At 42.5% G+C, this 19655-nt stretch overlaps 1 protein-coding gene across 2 annotated transcripts in view; it reads right to left on the minus strand.

Annotated features, from left to right (window-relative positions):
- The window catches only part of lasp1 (LIM and SH3 protein 1), a 28696-nt gene that overhangs the window by 3976 nt on the left and 5065 nt on the right, over positions 1-19655 (minus strand). Inside the window, exons 2-6 of one of the 2 annotated variants that reach the window (XM_018660591.2) lie at positions 15793-15887; positions 10221-10305; positions 4255-4362; positions 1325-1400; positions 197-291 (exon numbers count right to left, since the gene is read on the minus strand). In XM_018660591.2, the coding sequence (XP_018516107.1) occupies positions 197-291; positions 1325-1400; positions 4255-4362; positions 10221-10305; positions 15793-15887 (459 nt within the window). Of the gene's footprint in view, positions 1-196; positions 295-1324; positions 1401-4254; positions 4363-10220; positions 10306-15792; positions 15888-19655 lie in introns of both variants that reach the window. The other variant, XM_018660590.2, reaches the window with a different exon arrangement.

The following is a 19655-nucleotide window of genomic DNA, read 5'->3' on the forward strand; positions in this document are numbered from 1 at the left end:
ACTTGGCATTTTTGCTTAAAAAAGGAACTTAAATGATTAATGAATTCTAAATTTTCTGCCAACTAATTGTTTCAACACGTGTAAAAATGTTTTTTACAATAATATCTTGTGACACTTCTCAGGTTTTGAATTCCTCAAATGTTACTTCCTGTCCACCTGCAGCAAAAGTGGCAGGGGGAGACAATGGAGGACCTACCCCAGCACTGGGAGGTGGGCCGCCGGCTGCCTGGCGCACTGGCTCAGGAGCAGGTTCGTAGTTGTAGTTCTGGGACCCTGCAGAGGACTGGTAAGCTGCTGATAAAACAGAGAAAACAGGAAGGTAAAAGAATGAGCTGTAAGCTAATGCTTCTCTGTCTCAGAGAGCAGACTCAGGAGATATACTGGGATTCAGCAGCAAGCTATAAATTTGTTAACTTTGTTTTGGGGGAAGGAGAATTAAGCTTTCAGTGCACACCACAACTGCATGTTAATGCCAGGGGTATTTACTCCTGTCTGATTTGTCTGCACTGATTCCTTGAGACAGTGAGGAATTCAAAAACACGGCAAGCCAAGACATGCATCCGTTCGCTCTCGATTTCCCTGTTACACAACCTCACGAACAATGCCATTCTGTGTTTAAGTGTGAATCAGGCATGTAAAATACAAACCACAGATACACTGGTCATTCAAATACCTGCTTCAAGTAACGTTCTGACATAATGTTCATATTTATTACTTCACAGTTGACAGGTCTGAGCTTTGAGAAACAATCTTTTGGCTTGAGAAATGAATAAAAGTTCTGATTGTGCAATATTAGAATTACTTACTTAACTATGTAACATGGAAATTTCTGCAGAAACGTAACTATTTATAGATGAGTGTGTTGAATGCAGAGGAGGAGGGCACTGAACAAGTTAGGACCAAGATCCCTGAGTGGTGTGACTAAGGAAACACCCAGTCTGGTGAGCTCATACAGCCTGTGGCAGGGGACGGAGCCAAACACAAGGCAAGAAACTTAAAAAAAAAAAAAAAAAATGTAGATACAGTACTTAGAGAACCAAACATGCTTAATGTAACTATGAGACATTGAAGGGTTAAAGTTCAGTAAAAAAAAGAATATTTCCTCACTCTCATTAGTTCTCTTCAGCCATCCTGACAGTTTTGGTTTTATTCATGATGTTTTTTGGGATTGGAGTAAACTGATTCATTCATCTTATAGCAAAGTTTGTGACATTTGAGAAGCTGCTTTCCATAAAACTATTTTTATTACAACTACTACTGCTGCTGCTGCTTCTGTCTGGTGCCTTGTATGAATGCGTGTTTGAAAAAAAAAAAAAAAAATTACCTGGGCTGGGGCTGCTTGGCTGATGTGGGGCCTCTCCTCCCATCTTCCTCTTCTCAAACTCCTCATGGTACTTAATCTGCAAGAGAGAAAGACAAAAACTGTTTAAGATCCAAGAAAAAGATGAGGAGTGCATGCACCTTCATAGAAGACAGGGTTTCTGCAAGAAGTTAAACGTAAAACTGTTTAAGACCTTTTTAATACCACATGGAATGCAATTTAATTTGTTTTACACTCACGCCGACCAACATATGGATTGAAAGATATCAGTGAAAAACAGTGGAGATGATAGTGCATGAATTTATTAGCATTTCTATCACATTTTTGTCACAGCTTCTCAGCGGTATATGACAATAACTCCCACACAAAATATCATTAATAAATCATAAAACACAACCTGGACCTGGATAAGCAGCAGTAAATATATAAATAGATAAATGGACAGAAGTATTGAACAATTAACAAGCAGTCTATTTATTTAAGGTCCACAGGTGAATTTTATACAACATCAGAGGTCTGGAACAGAGGTTTTCCAGACAGTTTTTGTCAAATCACATACAAAACCATTTTATAAGTAAAATTACAGCCAACAGCAAGCTGGAAAAAAAATCTAAGACTTCTGTAAATTAAATTTCAGATGTTTTAAACTGACAATAATGATTTTTAAGACTTTTCAAGACCTGCAGATACTCTGGTAAGAGTTTCAAACCCACAGGTTCAGCTGTCTTTCCAGGAAGCTGCCACAATGTGCAGTTACTCTTCTATCCACCAGAGGTCTCCCACTTGTTCCCCATCAGCGCAGTGTCCATGGTGATAGGTGGGGCGCGCTACATGCAGCAAAGTCTCGGGAAGCAGCTTGACGCTGAGAGGAAATGACATCTCGGCGGCCGGAAGTAGTGTGAGCTCAGAGTTGCATAGCAACCGTCGCTGACACATCAGGAAGAACAGGTGAAGTGAAAAAAAAAGGGAACTAACCAGAAGCCTGAACGTTTGGGGTGAGAATGAGCCAGCTAGACTCAAGAGGAAATACTGAGAGGAGGAGGGAGGGGGAGGACAATCATCTGACTAAGTGCAATTTAAATCATTCATATTACTACTACCTCAAGGGTGGTTGAACCTTTTGCTGAGAGCTTTTTGAATCTTCAAGTCATAAACCTCAGGTACAGCCCTACAACTTCTGCAGCCGGTGTGACAAAGGCAACATTCAGTGTTACAACATGAAACAGGGCCACACTGATGAAACTGAAACTGAGTGACTGCTTATGACTACACTAAATAACCCGTCCCCCCTTATTACCAGGCTGATAACAGACTGACTCACAGTGCCTCGGTCAAGATTTACAACCCTGATTTTGTCCCCGGCTCAAAGAGCCCACTGTGCCAGCGGCTTTAGCAAGGAGTGTGTTCACAGACTGGATGGGATGACAGAGTGTTTGTGCAAAGGACAGTGAAGCAAGTGACTGAGAGAACACAGTGAACACAGTGGCTGTTTCTCAAGTGCAATATGCTAAGTGAGAGTGTGTCAGGGAGATTATATTGGTTTGTGTTGAGGGAGCAGGTCGAACAGAAAGTGTTTGTGTGTGTGTGTGTATTTACGGGAAGTGCCAGAGTCGTGACAGAGCAAAAAAACACATCTAGACGAGACGAGCTGAATGAAAGGCTTCGCATTGCTGACATTCTGGGGAGGTCGCTGCGTAAACTGGTTTGTTTCGTAGAGTCCGGAGGAAGAGAACAAAAAGAGAGAAAGACGGAGCGTTCGCTTGGAGTGGTTCCCTCATGATGATCTTTGAATGACGCACTGATTACAAGCAGATGTCGTGTTTATCAGTGTGACTAAAAACACTTCACAATACGCCCGAATCCATCCCAGCCATAATGCACTTGTTATCTTGATGTGGCTTGTGTGTATGCGCACACCCATAAATACATGTAATATATGTGTATCCTTCTCTGTCTTGTAAATTTCCTTGATCTCAGTCACGCAAGATCTTTCATCACATGAAAGCAGTAATTACCCATCACCCTCCACACTAATTATGCCATTAGTGAGGTCGGTGCTGAGCCGGTTCATGTGTAACAACATACTGTTTTTCATGTCTGAGCGCGAGTGTTTCACGTGGATGTAAAGGCCTGATTCACAGCTGACTTAAGCAGTCTGGGGACATGAGGTAAACACCGCCATGCATTTCTCCCATTGCTGCTCTGTATTTACAGAGAAATGGCAAATCAATAACAGGAGCAGAGGGAAAAGGGAGGGGAGAGTGGAGGAGAATGACCCATGCGGAAAGTGATTTGAGGAGAATTCCATTACTAGAAATGAGGAGCAGAAGGAGCCTGACATTTACTGATGTTGGTGACTAAGTGGGAGGATGAAAGATGCTTAAAAAAACCGACATCATGCAAAATATGATACAATTTGAGATCTTAATCGAGTGGAGCTCTGAGGCCTGAGATGGAGGTGTTGCAGCCAGTCTCAGGAAGTGAAATAAAGGAAATGATCAACTCTAAAAAAGACAAAATATCCTGTGCTGTAGTTCTGGTGGTTTCTCCTGGTGAATTTGATTAAGCTTTTATATCAGCACTAACATCAGTATTAAGCAATGTTTTTAACCATGCAGCAGATGAGCATGACCTGCCTAAAAGTTAGTTAACTTGAAGCTGTGATATCAGCAATTATTAAGTAAAAGGAGCCTTTCCAGTGCACTTTTATCCTCCTAAGAACAAATTCTCAGTTGCCAATAGTGATTATAGTCCAAATAAAGTAATCAATTCATACTGGATTAGCTTTACACCAGGCTGTCATCACTAGAAGAGCTCTAGATGCTTAGTCAAAACACAGAACATTTATAGCTCTTCTGTTACGATTTAGAGAAATAAATGGACGCGTGGAGTGAGCAGTGACTGTGTTGGGTGACCGTGTTGCAGACACTCACATTGCTGATTTGATCCTGTGTTTTCTTAATTCTCTGCATCTCCGGCGTGTCTGCAACCACACTGAAACCTTTTCCTTTATTCTTCTCGAAATCCTCCCTGTAAAGAACCTGCGGAACAAACACGATCACGTTAGGAACACACCAAAAAAGGTTAAAACGCAATATGTGTCACATTCAGAGCGAAAATGCATTACGCAGTCAAATGAACACTCTCCATGTGTTTGTTTGAGTCAACGAGGAAAACCCAGCAAATGCAGCGCAAATGATTATTTATAGATACTCTGACCTAGATTCTTTCAACATACAGATACAGATCTGCTTGCCAGACATGGATATAGAATCATTTCCATATCATCAAAATAAAGGATATGATGTTTTTTTTTTTGTTTTTTTTTAAATCAATAACATCTGTGGCATCGGTTTCCACCTTACAAGTACTTGAACATGGCTTAGCAAATGGATCAGTGCAGAGCTTTAATGAGCATTGCTTTGGCCTAATAAAATACTTTTATAGCAGCAGGGAAAATGGTTTTATTGTTGACTTTACTGCAGCTTAACACCGATAGATAACCAACATGAATATCCTGTAACGTCACCTCTTGTGAAATGAACATTCAGCTAATGATTTTAGTATTTTCTTGACTGAGGGTCATCATAAAATGTTAGCCTAAATTTAGATGATAATAAAACAATCATGGCAGTCACATTTATAACTTCTTCTAAAGATATTTAGGAGTAACATTAAAATAATCTTGATATTTTGATTTACTTAATTAAAAAATTTTGACCAAGATACTGTTCATACTAACTGGGACGTTTTACAGTTGAAAAATCGAATATGATATAAAAGTCAGATTAAACATATGTCAATGACAGAAGGCACAAATTAACAAATGCTGTTCAATGTCAGGAAAGGAAATTCAAATGAAACCATGCTGTCCTTCATTTCCATTCAGTTTTCAGTGTTTCTAATTCAGATAGTTGTTTATTAGAGCTTCTGGGAAGAAATAACAGCTTAGCCTCTCATAGTGGTCCAATCAAACTAATGTCTTTTTCCTTATTAGGCGCTGGTATTTTGGTATATATGAGTCTGGCTCTAGTGACATCAGTAGTGACTGTCAGTTTGAATTAAATGGATGTGTTGCAACATTTCTGCAATGCTGGTATTTCCCCATTTTCTGAGAAACACAGCATACCCACTCTGCAACGCAGAGAGTTTTAAGTTCTGTGGCTGAAATAATCTTTTTTTTCTTATGAATAAACTGTGACTAAAGTAAGCATTATGAGTCTTTGGGTGTGGGTGTGTGTGTGTTGTGTGTGCAAGCAAAGTAAGGTTGGCCATATGTGTACCGCTTAGTCTACTGTGATGACGTTTACTTCCTGTTTGCTGGGGAGTGAAGGCCTTACATACAGGACGTGGCAGCAACCATATATGGTCAGAAAGAGAGGTAGTGTATGCCAAATAGAGTGAGTGTGTGTGTGTGTGTTTTTCCAGCCTTCCCACCCTATCATGACCCTGAGGGCAGAAGAGGAAGTGTCCAGCCCATGCAGCGTCAGATGAATATCAGAAACTACAATGCACTGAGCCTACCACCCCTCACTGTTGCACTGTGGCCAATTTTGAACACTCAAACCCGCAACCGCTTACACCGCTCTACAAACCTGAAACAGGAAGTCAGGTGCATGTTTTATTTTCAAGCTAAAAGGGGCAGCCACACATTCTGGCTCTTGTCCATCGCATCAGATCGCCTCAGCACACACGATGACATTTCAACAATGACAAATCACTTAATTCCACCCTCCCCACGCTGAATCCTTATTCCTGCCTCCATGGTGACTGCACCAATTTCCTGCACTCCTCCAAGAAAAGGAGCCTGCTTACACAGGCCCATTACCAGGAAACAAAGCTCCGTCCCTCCATCCCACAACGTCCGCATAATGTCTGACACTGCTAAACAGAGTGCTGACCAATCCTCCTCTCGTCTCTCCGACGCCTTGTGATGACACGACATGGTTGTGATTTACAGATAATATGTGTGAGTGTGAGGTGTGTGATGCAGTGTGAGATCTGCTGTCACACCTCGGCGTGATGTCCACCGGAGATATTGAGTGAAAACTATAGATGATCCTCATTCCACGGGAAATTATACACGGCTCTCAAGCCTGCGCACACAGATAAGTCATGAAGATGATTAATGTGGCCTCGACCCATCTTTGTCCTTCATTCTCGCTCTGCTCCCATCAGTCAATGTATGATCCTCCCCCCTATTTTTATTTCTCAGTCTGCCTCCTTTGTCTTTTTGGGGTCTGTGCAACAGCTTCCTCTCCTCCAATCATGCCTCTGCTTTCTTTCCCCACCCACACTCCCCTCTCCCTCTGCCTCTTTTTCATTCATTCATATTTTACTGCCTCAACAGCAGCAGACGCAGTCATCCCATAGAGCCGGAGCGCTTCCCCGTTATAATCTTTCTCTCTGCTTCTATTTGCATTCCTCTAGCTTTCCTTCCTCTGGGGATTTCACTTTTATCTCTTGCTTTTTTCACCCAGCACTCCTCCCTCTCTCTGTGTTGGTGCCTTCCTGTCTCTTCCTCTTTTTTTTTCTTCGCTCATGTGCGCCTCATTGCTCCCTCTCCTCCTCCCAAATTCATCTCTCTACAGGTTCTTTATTTCTCTCTTTCTCTCTCTCTCCATCTTGTTTCTTTCTGTTTCCCCCCACAAAGTCTTGTAATGAGGTGTGACAAACCTCTACCCTGCTACCATAGCAATAGGGTTCCATAGCAACACAGCAGCAGCGGTGGCGGCAGTGAGGGGTTAGATGGCCACAGTTCTCCACAAACACTTTCAACTTCCTTACAAAGTGTACAGCACAATAATACTGCAACGGTACACGATCATCACAGTGCAAGAGGTGTCTTTCATGTTATCTAAATATATCTACATTAACCACATATGCACATATGGTGTGCACTTTGTTCAGTTTTATATTATTTACTCGAATTTATTTAACATTAAAAACAAGTACAATGGGCAAAACACACTTCACAGCTAAAATATTCTGTAGTTTAACATGAAGCTCTTCAAAAATGACACTTTTCATAGGGGTGTCTGGTTGACTTGAAGCACAATCAGCAGCTTTTTCACCCTTTAATGCGACTTTTTCTACACTTCCTGTCGCCAAAAGAATATTCTATGCCATCTTTGTCAATTTTTCAAAACAAAACTGCCAAAAATACGCTGGCTCCAGCTTCTCAAATGTGGAGGTTTTGATGCTCTCTTTGTCATATTTGACAACAAACTGAATATGTTTAAATTTAGGACTGATGGTAGTATAAAATAAGCACTATGAATACATCTCCTTGAGCTTCTTTTCACTAATTTCTGACATTTTACAGGCAAAATAATCAGCAGATCTAATAATAAGTAATAAACTTGCAGCCCAACAGACAGGACTCTGTTTACTTTAAACTGTTGTCATGTTCTTGAAGGGAACTCTCTCTCCCTCTCTAGTTATAAATCATTTTGAACCTACTTCCTTTAAAAGCTTGGGGTATTAGAGAAATCATGGTTTCCTGCTTCCAGTGCGACCACAGTCTTCAAACAGCTGCTACAGGGAAATGACAGAAAATGTCACAAAGACCCGCGCTGCTCTTTATTCATGATCACATGAATCCTTCATGTCACACAAAACATCTTTTGTGTATTGTAAGCTGATTCTTAGGCTACTGTTTATGATAAACCATTAGCATAATCACTGTCTCTTGGTGTATGGTTGAGTGTTGGTGGGGGGCTGTTAGGATGCTCAATCCATGTAGAAAAACACCATCTGTCCCTCAATCCCTCAGTTATCTCCCTGCCCGTATGACCACCCCCCACCCCCAATACTACACACAAAAACCCCCTCTCACATACACACACCCCTACACTCACATGGGGCATTTGACACTGACACTCGGATAAGACGACTGATGTGCCTCCTTTGATAATCCCTGCTGACTCTCTGGACAACACTCTCTCTCCTCCACTACATGCTGAGAAAACAAGCCTCTCCTTCGGCTTTTCCCCATGGATACTTCCCCATTCCCCCTTACTGAGTTTTGGTGATTAACAAGGCTGAAAATGACTGAAATTGAAGGGGTGTTTCTAGTGTAAGTGTGCTAAGTCTGCATTTTTTGGATGTAAATTTTCATCAGAATTTGTTGTGTGGGTTCCAAGGAGTTTTCCTGTGGTTATTTTGGTGATTACATTGATAGACAGGTTCCTAGACTACTAAGGAACACAGTTCAGACACCATAGTGTGAACAAGAGAAGTGAAACCTCACATGACAGCCTCCAAGGTTGGTGACTGTCTGCTACTAGTCTGCCACCATATATAACAACATTTTATACCCACTCATATCTCTGATTTGTTATTCTTCTATTATCTACAGGCAGATACAATAGGCAAACATTGTTAACAGTCTGCTGGTGAGTATAAATCTCTCTGTCTCTGACTCTCTGTCAGAGCCATCTTTATTAAGGCAATAACACATGACCCAGTTCAGATGGATATTTTAGTCTGATGAGGTTTTTTTTTGGTCTCAGAATATATTTGGGTCTTTGTTATTTCAGCTTCTGCAGGAACAGCTTTAGCAGTGTTTTCTGAGGTTACAAATCAGATCTAGATGGGCAACTATTTGGAGAAAACTGGTTATTTGGGAGGATTGACTTTTAATAAACTTGGGTGGCCGTGCACAAAAATATGCAGAGAAAGGAATAGTACATCAGTAGTGGACCACACAGTGGTGGCACTGCATTACAAGCTGAAATAGTGTGGTATAAAAAGCACAAAACTTTATGGGGCTATAATAATCCAGTTTGCAACCCTTCATTAAAAGGCATATGACAAATGACAGCCATATACATTAACACTGGTGGAAAAGGCAGAGTGAAAAAAGGGTTGTTCCAGAAAGGTAAGTGAACTAGTTAAACAAGAATTGTTAAGTAATTTTTTATTTTTTCCTAGCATTATTACAAACAAACTCTGGCCAAAATATAAACAGCCAATCTAATGGATTACAAGCTTTGGTCACCACACCCCACTCTCTAGACAGATCACCTTATTATTGATGATGAACATCAACACCTTAGAGAGACTGGCAAAGACCTACTTTTTAGTTTTAAGCTAATTTGGTTTCCACAATCAGATTCAAAGAACACAGTCAAACTCAGTTACTATAGAAAATATACTTTTTTCCACATTTATTGGACTTATTTTCAGGCTGAGATGAAACTCAAGCTGAGCCAGAATTACAGCACTTAGCTGAGAGGCAGTGTTCTCTCCAGAATTTATTTAAACTAAAAAGGCAAATGGGCTCATTCTTAAGTGTTAAGGACATTAATGCTGCAATGCTTTCTCATGTAACAAGTACTGTGTTTCAACCAGTGATAAAAGGAAATGGAAAATGTTGTGAAACAGATTTAAGCAAGGTCCAAACTGCATTACTTTCTGAAATCATTTAAGGGGAACTGTATTTTAGTGCATTTCTACTGGCTTGGAACATGTTTTCTTTTTTTCTTAGCAATAGCTTTTTATCTGTACAACATTTAATTTATCATAATATTCCATGGCCAAGGACCTCCCCGGCCCTTCTCTTCAAGTCTTACTTGTCCATTGCGAATCAATTTCACGCTTGACTTCTCAGGTGTGTCTTAAAGCTGGGAGCATGCAGCTATCTTGAATGTTCAAACTAGGTCTGAATGAGTCTGATTATGTTATCTGAAAGTTGGCTTTGTGAAAGTACTTACTCCCAGATCAATTTTTAGGGTTAACTCAAGTCAGGCTTTTCAAATTAAGCATATCTTTTTATTGCCTCCTTTGTGGAGCAATGCCAAGGTGTGAACACACTTGGGAGTGTGTGCGTGTGTTTCCCAGCCAGAGTTTATTTTAGAGATGAATACTATGGGTAGCTAGTGGCACAGAGAGTTACCTGGCTCTGCATCTTGCTCTGCTGTTTGAGGCGGAGGTTCTCTGGAGTGTCAGCCACACAGGTGAAGTTTGTCTTGGGGTAGTGTCTGCAAAATAAACACACACAAAACAGCAAAGAGCGTCAGTGCACAGTAAACACACACAGACAGATGCCAGCTTTTACTCAGACTCCCACTGTGACGCTCAAGCCTAGACTCTAAGAGGAAAAAAAAAAACAGCATAACTCAAGCAGTGTGCAGTCTGTGGCCCCACAGTGGTGGCATTTGTTATTCAAGGTGGTCCTGAGGTTGAGTTAGGAGCCCCTGTAGACAAAAGGCATGTCAGTGTAACACACAATGCTCTGTCAGTAGGAGCCAAGGTAGTCTGAAAAAGAGGAAGTGCAGGCAGGGGCTGTGAGGGGGGGTGAGAGCCTCAAGGTTGCAGAGTTTTGGAGGCGAGCCATAGCAGGTGTGGAAAAAATCTTTCCAAGCTTACAAAGCACAGACACATACTCATGGGCACGGCCTATGGGGGGATAACAGGAAGAGGAACAGCATGCAACAGACATAGCAACAGGGTCAAAGAGACAGTGGGTGAGTGTGAATGATGTCATGAGTAGACCCCTTCAGCAGAGCATGAAGGCGAGTCTCTTTTCTGAATGGATTCTGGGAATTTTCTTGACAGCCGCGGACCCATAACCACCCGACCTCCTACTGCTCGGGAGAAAATGCTCTGCCTGAAACAAATGTAACAAACACAAATATACACAAGTAAGCATAAACGCGCAACCTTCCTCCACACAGACATGCACGCATGCAGCACACCGAGCATCATTCCAGAAGCCATTCATCACACGCTTACTTATTGATTGCCTAAACCGCTGTCAATGGTTTGGTGCATGCAAAGCATAAGTCAAAGTTTTTATACACTGGAGGCTTCTGTACACAAGTAGCCTTGAGGTCCACAAATAATGGTGCCTGCCAGTTCAGTGTGGTCCTTAAGGCAGCGAGAACATATGGCTCAGATCCAGCAGGAAAGGAAGAGCCCTCACAGCTTATCTAACAGCTCATATGGACTGCAGTTCCCAGCCTGCCTCGGGGCGGCGGGTGACCTCGAAAATCTTCAACCACTATCCGTGCCTCTGGGTAACCCATTTAGGCAATATGTTTACCGTTTCCTTGGCAACATGGTAAACAAACTGACTTAGCATTCATCCAGATGTGACTACAGGATGTAAAAAAAATAACAAAGGACTGTGGTTGATGTACTTTACATATAGCTCTGTTAAAAAAAGATACATGAGCCACTTTAAAGTAACCCCAACGATAATTTGAAAGAGCGGGAAGTGGAATATGAATGTCGTTACAGGGAAGAAGTCGACTGAAGTTGGCGTGATACACGGCAAACCCAAACACATGCAGGTCTGTGCACACTCACACGAGTACGTTTTTACAACTGCTAGCGCTCATTTTCCTGAAACAGAAGCTATCAGCAACAGTCAGATGTGGTGGTTGCCTACGTTAGCAGGTGAGCTCAAGGCAGGCGGCGAACAAGCTAATCAAACGATGCAAATGAAGCTCTCTCTTTCAGAGCAAAAAGATATTTTCCTATACAGACACGTGTTTCTCATTTGTACGTTATATACAAATGCCTCCTGTCGCTTCTGGATGCAAACATCTGTAATTATCTGTCACATCTGAAATGAGTAGGGAGAGTAGAGCTGAAATAAGGCTACGTGGCTAAAAGTCGTCATTATGAGACACTATAAGTGTAAATCTTTATTTTTGCACAGTCTGGGCAGGGCAATGTCAAAAGATTCTCTATCTCCATTAATCAATAATGTCCCCTGAGTCTCAGGCTAACAGAGAAATTATTGAGAAACCATCCGTCATAGCAGTAAGACAAATTAATGGCTGACTGGGTTCAAGTGCACACATATGAACAATATGCTGATATTTATGGACATAATCTCATCATAAATAATTTGTCAAATTTCACAATCAGTCTGCCATTAATTTTGTACTTTGAGCGCTCCCATAGGCCATTTTAACAGGAGTGTATCTCCTTCTCTCTCTTGGGGAGAAAGCTAGGAAACTTGTAATAAATGCTCATTTTTCTCTGGAGTTGGGTGTGTCTGGTCTGTGGTGAAACACACTTCCTTTTCACTGAGCATCACTGTGCCTGAAAACCCCCGCTTGTTTGAGGCAGAGGGGTGTGTGGCTTGAACACAGGCCCTCTGCCTCAGCGTCTACATTAACAGCGCTCCTGTCATCCTCAATGTGTCTTCAGAAACTGTCCTTGCACTTAAGGATCTGTAAATTGCTGTACAAACATACAACAGGGTTGCAGATATGAGCTTAGTGACTCAGTAGGATCTTGTAATGTGTGTGCGTAACCCTGCTTGTGTTTTTGTATCTGTTTGAGGCTATGAATGAGTCACAAGAACACTCATCTATCTGTCAGATTGTATAACAAGGTAATAAGTCGCAGACGGGAGTGGGTGACACATGCACAAACTCTGTTAGCCCTGTGAACACTAAAAAAAGGGAGTGATCAAAATGGACGGGAGGCACGGCTGGGGTGTAGGAGTGAGGGGGCACCACGTATGTGTAATCACACGCACACACAGAGACACACACAAGCACAAACTGCCTACTGTGCAGGAGGAGAGGCCTGTTTGCATTGTGGGACCAGGAGATGTTGAGGCCGGCTTGACCCTGTAAGACCTGGAAAGGTTGTAATGCATCATTCAGGCTGAACATTTCATCTGCATGTACACAACAAGTTCAGCGACTGAGTGAGGAGCAGGATAACTCTGAAAATATTCACAGAAAAAACATACAAAGCAAAGCAGAGGAGTTGGTAGAGGCAGCATTAAAGAAGGACAGCTAGCACATAGCGGGCAGAGATATCTGCTGAACATGACTGGCAGAATCCATTATACAGTGAAGCTCATGTATCAGAGTGCATTTGATATTTTACTGACTAGGCCTCTCTGCTGGTCAGCGTCCAATGAGAAAGAGCCCTTTCCAGACAAATACAAAAGGCAGCACAAAGTAGCGAACAGCCAGCAGTGTGAAAGTAGTTTTAATCTTGACTGGTATTAACAACTGGACGTCAACTGCGATTCAAGCTGGCGTTACATGGAAGGAAAATGGCGGGCTCTGCAAATGAGAACACTAAATCAAGACATTTGTGACAAGTTTCAATAACACCACACTGATGTCCAAATTAATATCAGGCTATCAGTCATTAAGGCAGTCCCATCAATGGCTGCCACAATCTCCAGGGGAAATAAAGAATTTCTCTGTCTGCTTATCTGCCCTCCTAAATCTCCCACAATTCACTTCTGTGACTCTAGCATCTAATCAGGGACAGGATTCTCAAGGAAGAGGTGGGTGGGAAGACAGAGAAAACAAACAACTCTATATCAATTACTAAGGACAAATATAGAGGAGTAATGATAAAGTAGTGATCCCACAGAATAATAACAGACAACGTAGCCTGCATTCCTTTCCTGAAGCGGGAGCCTCTTCCACTGATGATGTTTACTCAAACAAGGCTTGTTTTAAACAAACGGAAAGAGGCATAATAAACAGGCTGAAGGGCCTTGCTCCTGCCGGCACGGGAGAGCGGAGGGAAAAGCGGGATAGGAAAAGAAGACGCCACTTTGCTCTGTGGAAACAAAGGTGATGGTAGGATGACACCTGCTGTAGGTGGTTAACGCCTTGAAGTAGATGTGAAAGGGTCATGGTGAGACATTAAACCATGAAAACAGACTTTGCTGTGGTCACCAAATCTCATAACACTTAAATGAAATCATAAAGATTTAACAGGTGTACAAAAGCCAAAAGCACAGCCAAAACAACTGAAAATGTTTATGTGGGTGCATTGTGGGTCTTGGGCTTTAAAGGTGCTATATGTAAGTTTTTGCTATTGCTAATGTTAGTGTCAACAGCTGTTTACTTACAAATTGTTGTTACAAATTCAGCATCAAACTTAAATCCTTTACTCACAAAGAGCTGTCACACTGGCGTATTTAAAAACACCTGTGCTTTTCCAGTTACAAGTTAAAATATCAGCAGTAAAATAGGCTCTTGTGTTTTTTTTTCAAGCTCACATATGAGGACAGATGTACATGCTCACCTGTGAGTTGGGTGTGCTCTGGAGATGGATCGACACATTTGTTTAACCTGGAAATTATTTACATGAATGTATGTTGTGTGTGCTTTATTTTCTCAGGTTAAAAACACAACCTTTCATGGAGCTGGAAATGTTCCAACTTCCAACATCTTCCAACAAAGAAATGCGCACTCGTCCTGAATGGTTTGACTCCATTTCATCAAAGTATAGAGCCAGATAAAAAGGTGAGTGATTCTAGGAAAATTAGGGAAGCTACTGAGGTTCCTGGTAACATCGGAAATCAGTCACGCCCTATTTGTGTGTGGTGTTAGCTAGCTGCGAACACCTGTACCATTAAGGTTTACTACACTGCAAAAGTAAGTTATATTGCCTCTGTTTTATTGCTGTTTTTTCTTGTTTTGCAGCAGCTTTATAATTGTGGAAATTCTAGTTTCAAGCATAACATTGCTCAGGACCAGAAATATAATTTCAGTATCTTATCAAACAAAAAACAAGTACATGTTGCCTTGATTTAAGATATTTCATCTTACTTGGAACATTTCAGCAGCAAAATTTGGATGAAAACAGCAAGACAAAGATTTTCCTTGTAGCCAGGCAATAATGTAGTCTAGGTACACACAAGTGGACAAGAGCATAAAACACTCCTTTCCAAAAAACAAGAGTTTTCCCTTAGGGACCAGAGGGAGGTCATTATTTTACCTCATTCTTGGCACAAATGACTTGTCCCTGGTATTAACCATAACGTAACAAAAATTCTATAGAAAAGAGCTGACCACATGCTTGCCTACTACCACAGAGTTTCCACTAGGGTTTAAAAAGACAATGCTAGCATGACGTCTCTTGATTTATTTTCCCTGGCAATAAAATGCCATTTCAGGAGAAAAAAAAAGAAACAAAAAGCAAAAGAGCTTGTCAGGACATGAAGCAACGCCTTCCCTCTGCATTCACTCTAAGAACATGCACTCACTCACTCACTCACTCTCCCAAACACACAGAGAAGGAGGAGAAAATCATTATAAGTAACGAGAGAGGGGGATTCCATGGATTCCTGATGAGCCTTTCAGTGTGTGAGTATGTGCTGAAGCGTGAGTGGACACGCTAGTTTTCAGAGTGTCCGCCTGTGTCACTGTAGAGGAACTTTAGGAATTTCCTTTGTTGATACCCCCTCCCCTTCCTCAGTGAGGAGGAGGAGGGATGGAGGCACTTTCCCACACCACATATAGGGCCTTTTCTCTGAGGAGGGGGAGCTGGAATAGTCACAGATAAACAGCAGAGGAGGGACAGAGGGGCCGTAGTTGGGTTGCAACATGCGCACACACACTCATTTAGAGAGTCCTATTTCAGTTTGTGGACAGATTAAACACTGCTGTCAGTGTCTTTGGGATGAAGGCAAAACCAGTTTAGAGTACATAAGACATGCTACATGAAATGACGAGTTAGGGATAACTTACGCATTGCAGTATGGTCTCTTCTCGAAGCCTTTGTAATTCTTCATGTTTAGAGTCATTTTGCAGACCTCGCAGCTGAAGCATCCTTTATGCCAGTACTGTCAAAAAAAACAAGACAAGAAAGCACACAAAATGTTAAGGAATGGGAGAGCTGAGACATTTGTTTCACCTTATTTCCCCAAATGTTACCAAACACAAACCCACAATAACGTCACCCATGCACCAACGAGCACAGGAAAGCTAATTGAACGAGTGAGGCCAGAACTAATTTCTATTCCCCTGAGGTTTCACAGGGACAGGAGCTGGATGCAGACAGAAAGAATAGCGACTGTGAGCAGTGGTGAAGCAAGGTGAAGCAATGTGGAAACACAGTCGTTTGTGCATACTCTCACTGAACAGTTACGAAGAAACCAACTTCCCCTGCTGCTAGCCAACTGAATGGTTACTATTTATGAGCAGATGTTGTGAACAATAAAGATGAATTGTTCATGTTTGTGACTGACAAGTACTTGTGTGTGTGGCTTTTCGTCATCTAATCTGTCCGAGGCAATTTTCACACCTTCATTATGAGTCTATGAGCTTGGATGTAACGTGTGCAGAATGATGAGTTTTTGTTTTCTACATAAACATCAACAGAGATTGTTTTCAGTTGGTGCTGCAGAGGCTGTGCTTGGTCTGAAAGCCACCTTTTGACTCCTTTCTGTCAGTCTGTTCATCTCCACAGGCCTGCATGTTTCTGCAGCTCCTCTATCCATCTTCATAAGAGGCTGTGCCTCTATCTCCCTCACCACCCTTTCTCCCTTACTCACAACCAACCACCCGCCCTCTCGCCTCCTTTCCTATTCTCTACCGGCACTGGGCTGATCTGCGGCCTGAGGGTTCAAAGACGGATTGAGGGGAGGGAGGATTGGAGAAAACTGGAAGGAGGGAGGAAACATGAAAGGAAGGAGCTGAAGAGCGCAAGAGGAAGGGAGCAAGCAAGGGAGGGGTGGGCAAGAGAGAGAAAACGCCAGAGTGTGAAGCAATGATCTGGCTGCTCCTGCTATCATCAAGGGAAGGGAGGGAGGAGTGCAAAGGCATGGAGAGAGAGAGAGAGAGAGAGAAAGAATGGGAGGGAAAAGAAAGAGGGAGTCCTTATTAACATGGCCTCAAGGCCCTCTGCCATCCCTCTCATTCTTTCACCCACTCTTTATCACTTTCTACACCAATTGCCCACACACAAAACGCTAATCTTCTCAACAAACAGCTCAAAAACGATGGATTCAAAACAGAGGATGAATCTGCAGGAACACATCAAAGTACAACATCACCTTCTCAATGTTTCTCTCGTGAATACACACACGACACAAGTTTAATTCCACACAGTTTAAAAAACAGGCAATGCAGACAGAAAAATCCATCATTTCCCAGTATGCAGTGATCCGATTTGTTAGCGTAGCATGTGATACAGCACTGATTCACAGCTAGCTATACATCACCAGGATGTGGAGATCTGCATACCCACAATCATGACAGTGCTATGTATGGAAACACGACCAAACACACAGCACAATGAGCGATTTTACTTCAGACGTCCTCCCTCCCATTACTGAGTGGTCTCAAATATGGCTTCAGGCTGGCGTTAAGAACAACCTTGTCTGTTCTGTCTGGATGTAACAGACCACACAGGGAGGTACGCGTTGACAACAGGCAAGTGTATGTGTGTGTCATGGGTCTTTGTAGCTGTGGGCCAGCAATATTGTACTGAGGTATACAAAAGAGGAGGCTCGCAGTGAAAACCACGTCTGGGCTCTGTTCAGCAGGAGCTGTGATCCACAGCCAAACACACTGGGCCAAGCCTTCGAATGCAAACTCCTTATCCCACAACAGACCAATCGAGGCCTGAGGGAGTTGCAGATGGACACATCGTGTTACTCTTTCCATTGCTCTCCCTCTCCATTGTTCTGGCTTGTACTGCAATGGCAAATCCCTCTACAAACAACAGCATACTGCAGGCAGATTCCATTTCCTGTAGCTTCAGCTGATTTGCAGCTGTGGTGGCTTCCATTTTTGCATGCATACCGTCTACTTCATCTACTTATAGTATAGCAGCCCAGGATGACATTTCTCCACCACCGCTACTGTTACCCTTGTCTCATTTCTGCAGAGCTGTAACAGTGGCAAAACTGGTATAAACTATCACAGTGTAATCTCAATAGAGAAGTGCGAATGCAAATACTTCTGGGATAAAGGTGAGCCTATCAGCTGAGCATGGACTTTGATACTCCCGTTGTTTCCCAGAATAAATATTGACCTTGGGTCTGCTCCAAAGAACAAGCCTGCTGAACTCAACTGTTTAGCAAGCTCTTCCTGGGCCTCGCCCAACCTGCTAACCCACATTCCACCAGGACAACCCTCATTGATCTCCCGCCTTAACATGGATAACACCAGCACCTCTCAGGTTTACAGGGACCCTGCCTCTTGGATGAACAAATAACAGACAGCTGGGATGTGATCACTCAGGTCTCATTTGGAGGTAGGCAGAGCTGCATGTGTCCACTTTAGCACTGTACTGTGAACATTAAAACTTAAATACATCCCTCACATCTTAAAAGGAGCACCTTGTGAACTCTATTTAGTATGCATTCAGCCACTGCAGGCATATTCTCTAACTGTATGGCCGAACATCCCCTTTTTTCAGCTCAGCAGTAGTTTCAGTTTGCCACAGATAAAATCAAATGTGTGCAGAATGAAATATCATCACAAGTGGTCACTCGAGACACATTGGAGAATGTCAATGCGTGAACCACCACCCATCTCATTTCAATCTAGACACAATCTGAATATACAATATATCTGGTAGGAATACATCAGGTCTGGGACTGATATTAAGTCTGGGTTAAGACAAACTGACGCCAAAGGGAGAGGAAGGGACCAACAGAGAGATGTGGGGGCGGGAAACATCCCAAATGTGCATTAGAGAGGCCATCCAGCAGTTAGCCTTGTCCAGCTCCAGGAAAACCTGGCTCTTGGGTGCCTCGGCAGGATCTGGCAGTCAGCTGGAAAATGAGGACACTGCAGAGACGGAGCCCTAGAAATAAAACACCCATAAAAAAAACAGCACCGTCTCCCTGCATCAGCGCAGCTCAAGGGCACATGCGTGTCTACATGTGTGTGTTACTGTATGTAGGTTATATGTCTCTGTGTGCGACGCATGTGTGTCAGCAGGGATCCAAAGCTCCAATCAAGAGCAGAAATGCTCAGTCAGCCTCGTAGCTCCCTCTCGGTGAGAACCAAATACAAGTTGGCCTGCAGCTATATGGGAGGCCAACACAACTTCAGACACCATGCATGCACAAACATCACACACAGAAGGACGGTTAGCGTGAGTCTGACCAGGACCGTGCTCTCACATACTAACCACAGACTGATAGGAGACAATTAAGTGCCCGGCTCAAAGCATTAAAATGCTGCAGGCCTGTTGTGTCAACCACTTCCTATGTCAGCATTACTGTGTGATCTAAACAGGGCACATTACTCACGTTGGTCAACTAACCACAGTGACACGTTTACCAAACCACGCTGTCATTTGACTTTTTACAGATGGAAAATAGGGTGGTTCCCAATGATGTTACGGTTATTTTCATCGATTAACTGATTAGTTGTTTGGTCAATAGAATCCCAGTAAAAAGGTGAAAATTTTACTGTTTATTTTCTCAAAGCCCAAGGTAATGTTTTGAAACATCTTGTTTCACCTGACCAACTGTCTAAAACCCAAAACTATTCAGTTTACTATAACTGAAGACAGAGGAACCAGAGAATTTTGTGTGCTACTCAAAACTACACGTATAATGGTTCTGAAACCGAGAGCAAAACCACCACACTAA

The sequence above is a fragment of the Lates calcarifer genome, linkage group LG11 (genome assembly GCF_001640805.2).
Source record: "Lates calcarifer isolate ASB-BC8 linkage group LG11, TLL_Latcal_v3, whole genome shotgun sequence".
NCBI classification, from domain to species: domain Eukaryota; kingdom Metazoa; phylum Chordata; class Actinopteri; family Centropomidae; genus Lates; species Lates calcarifer.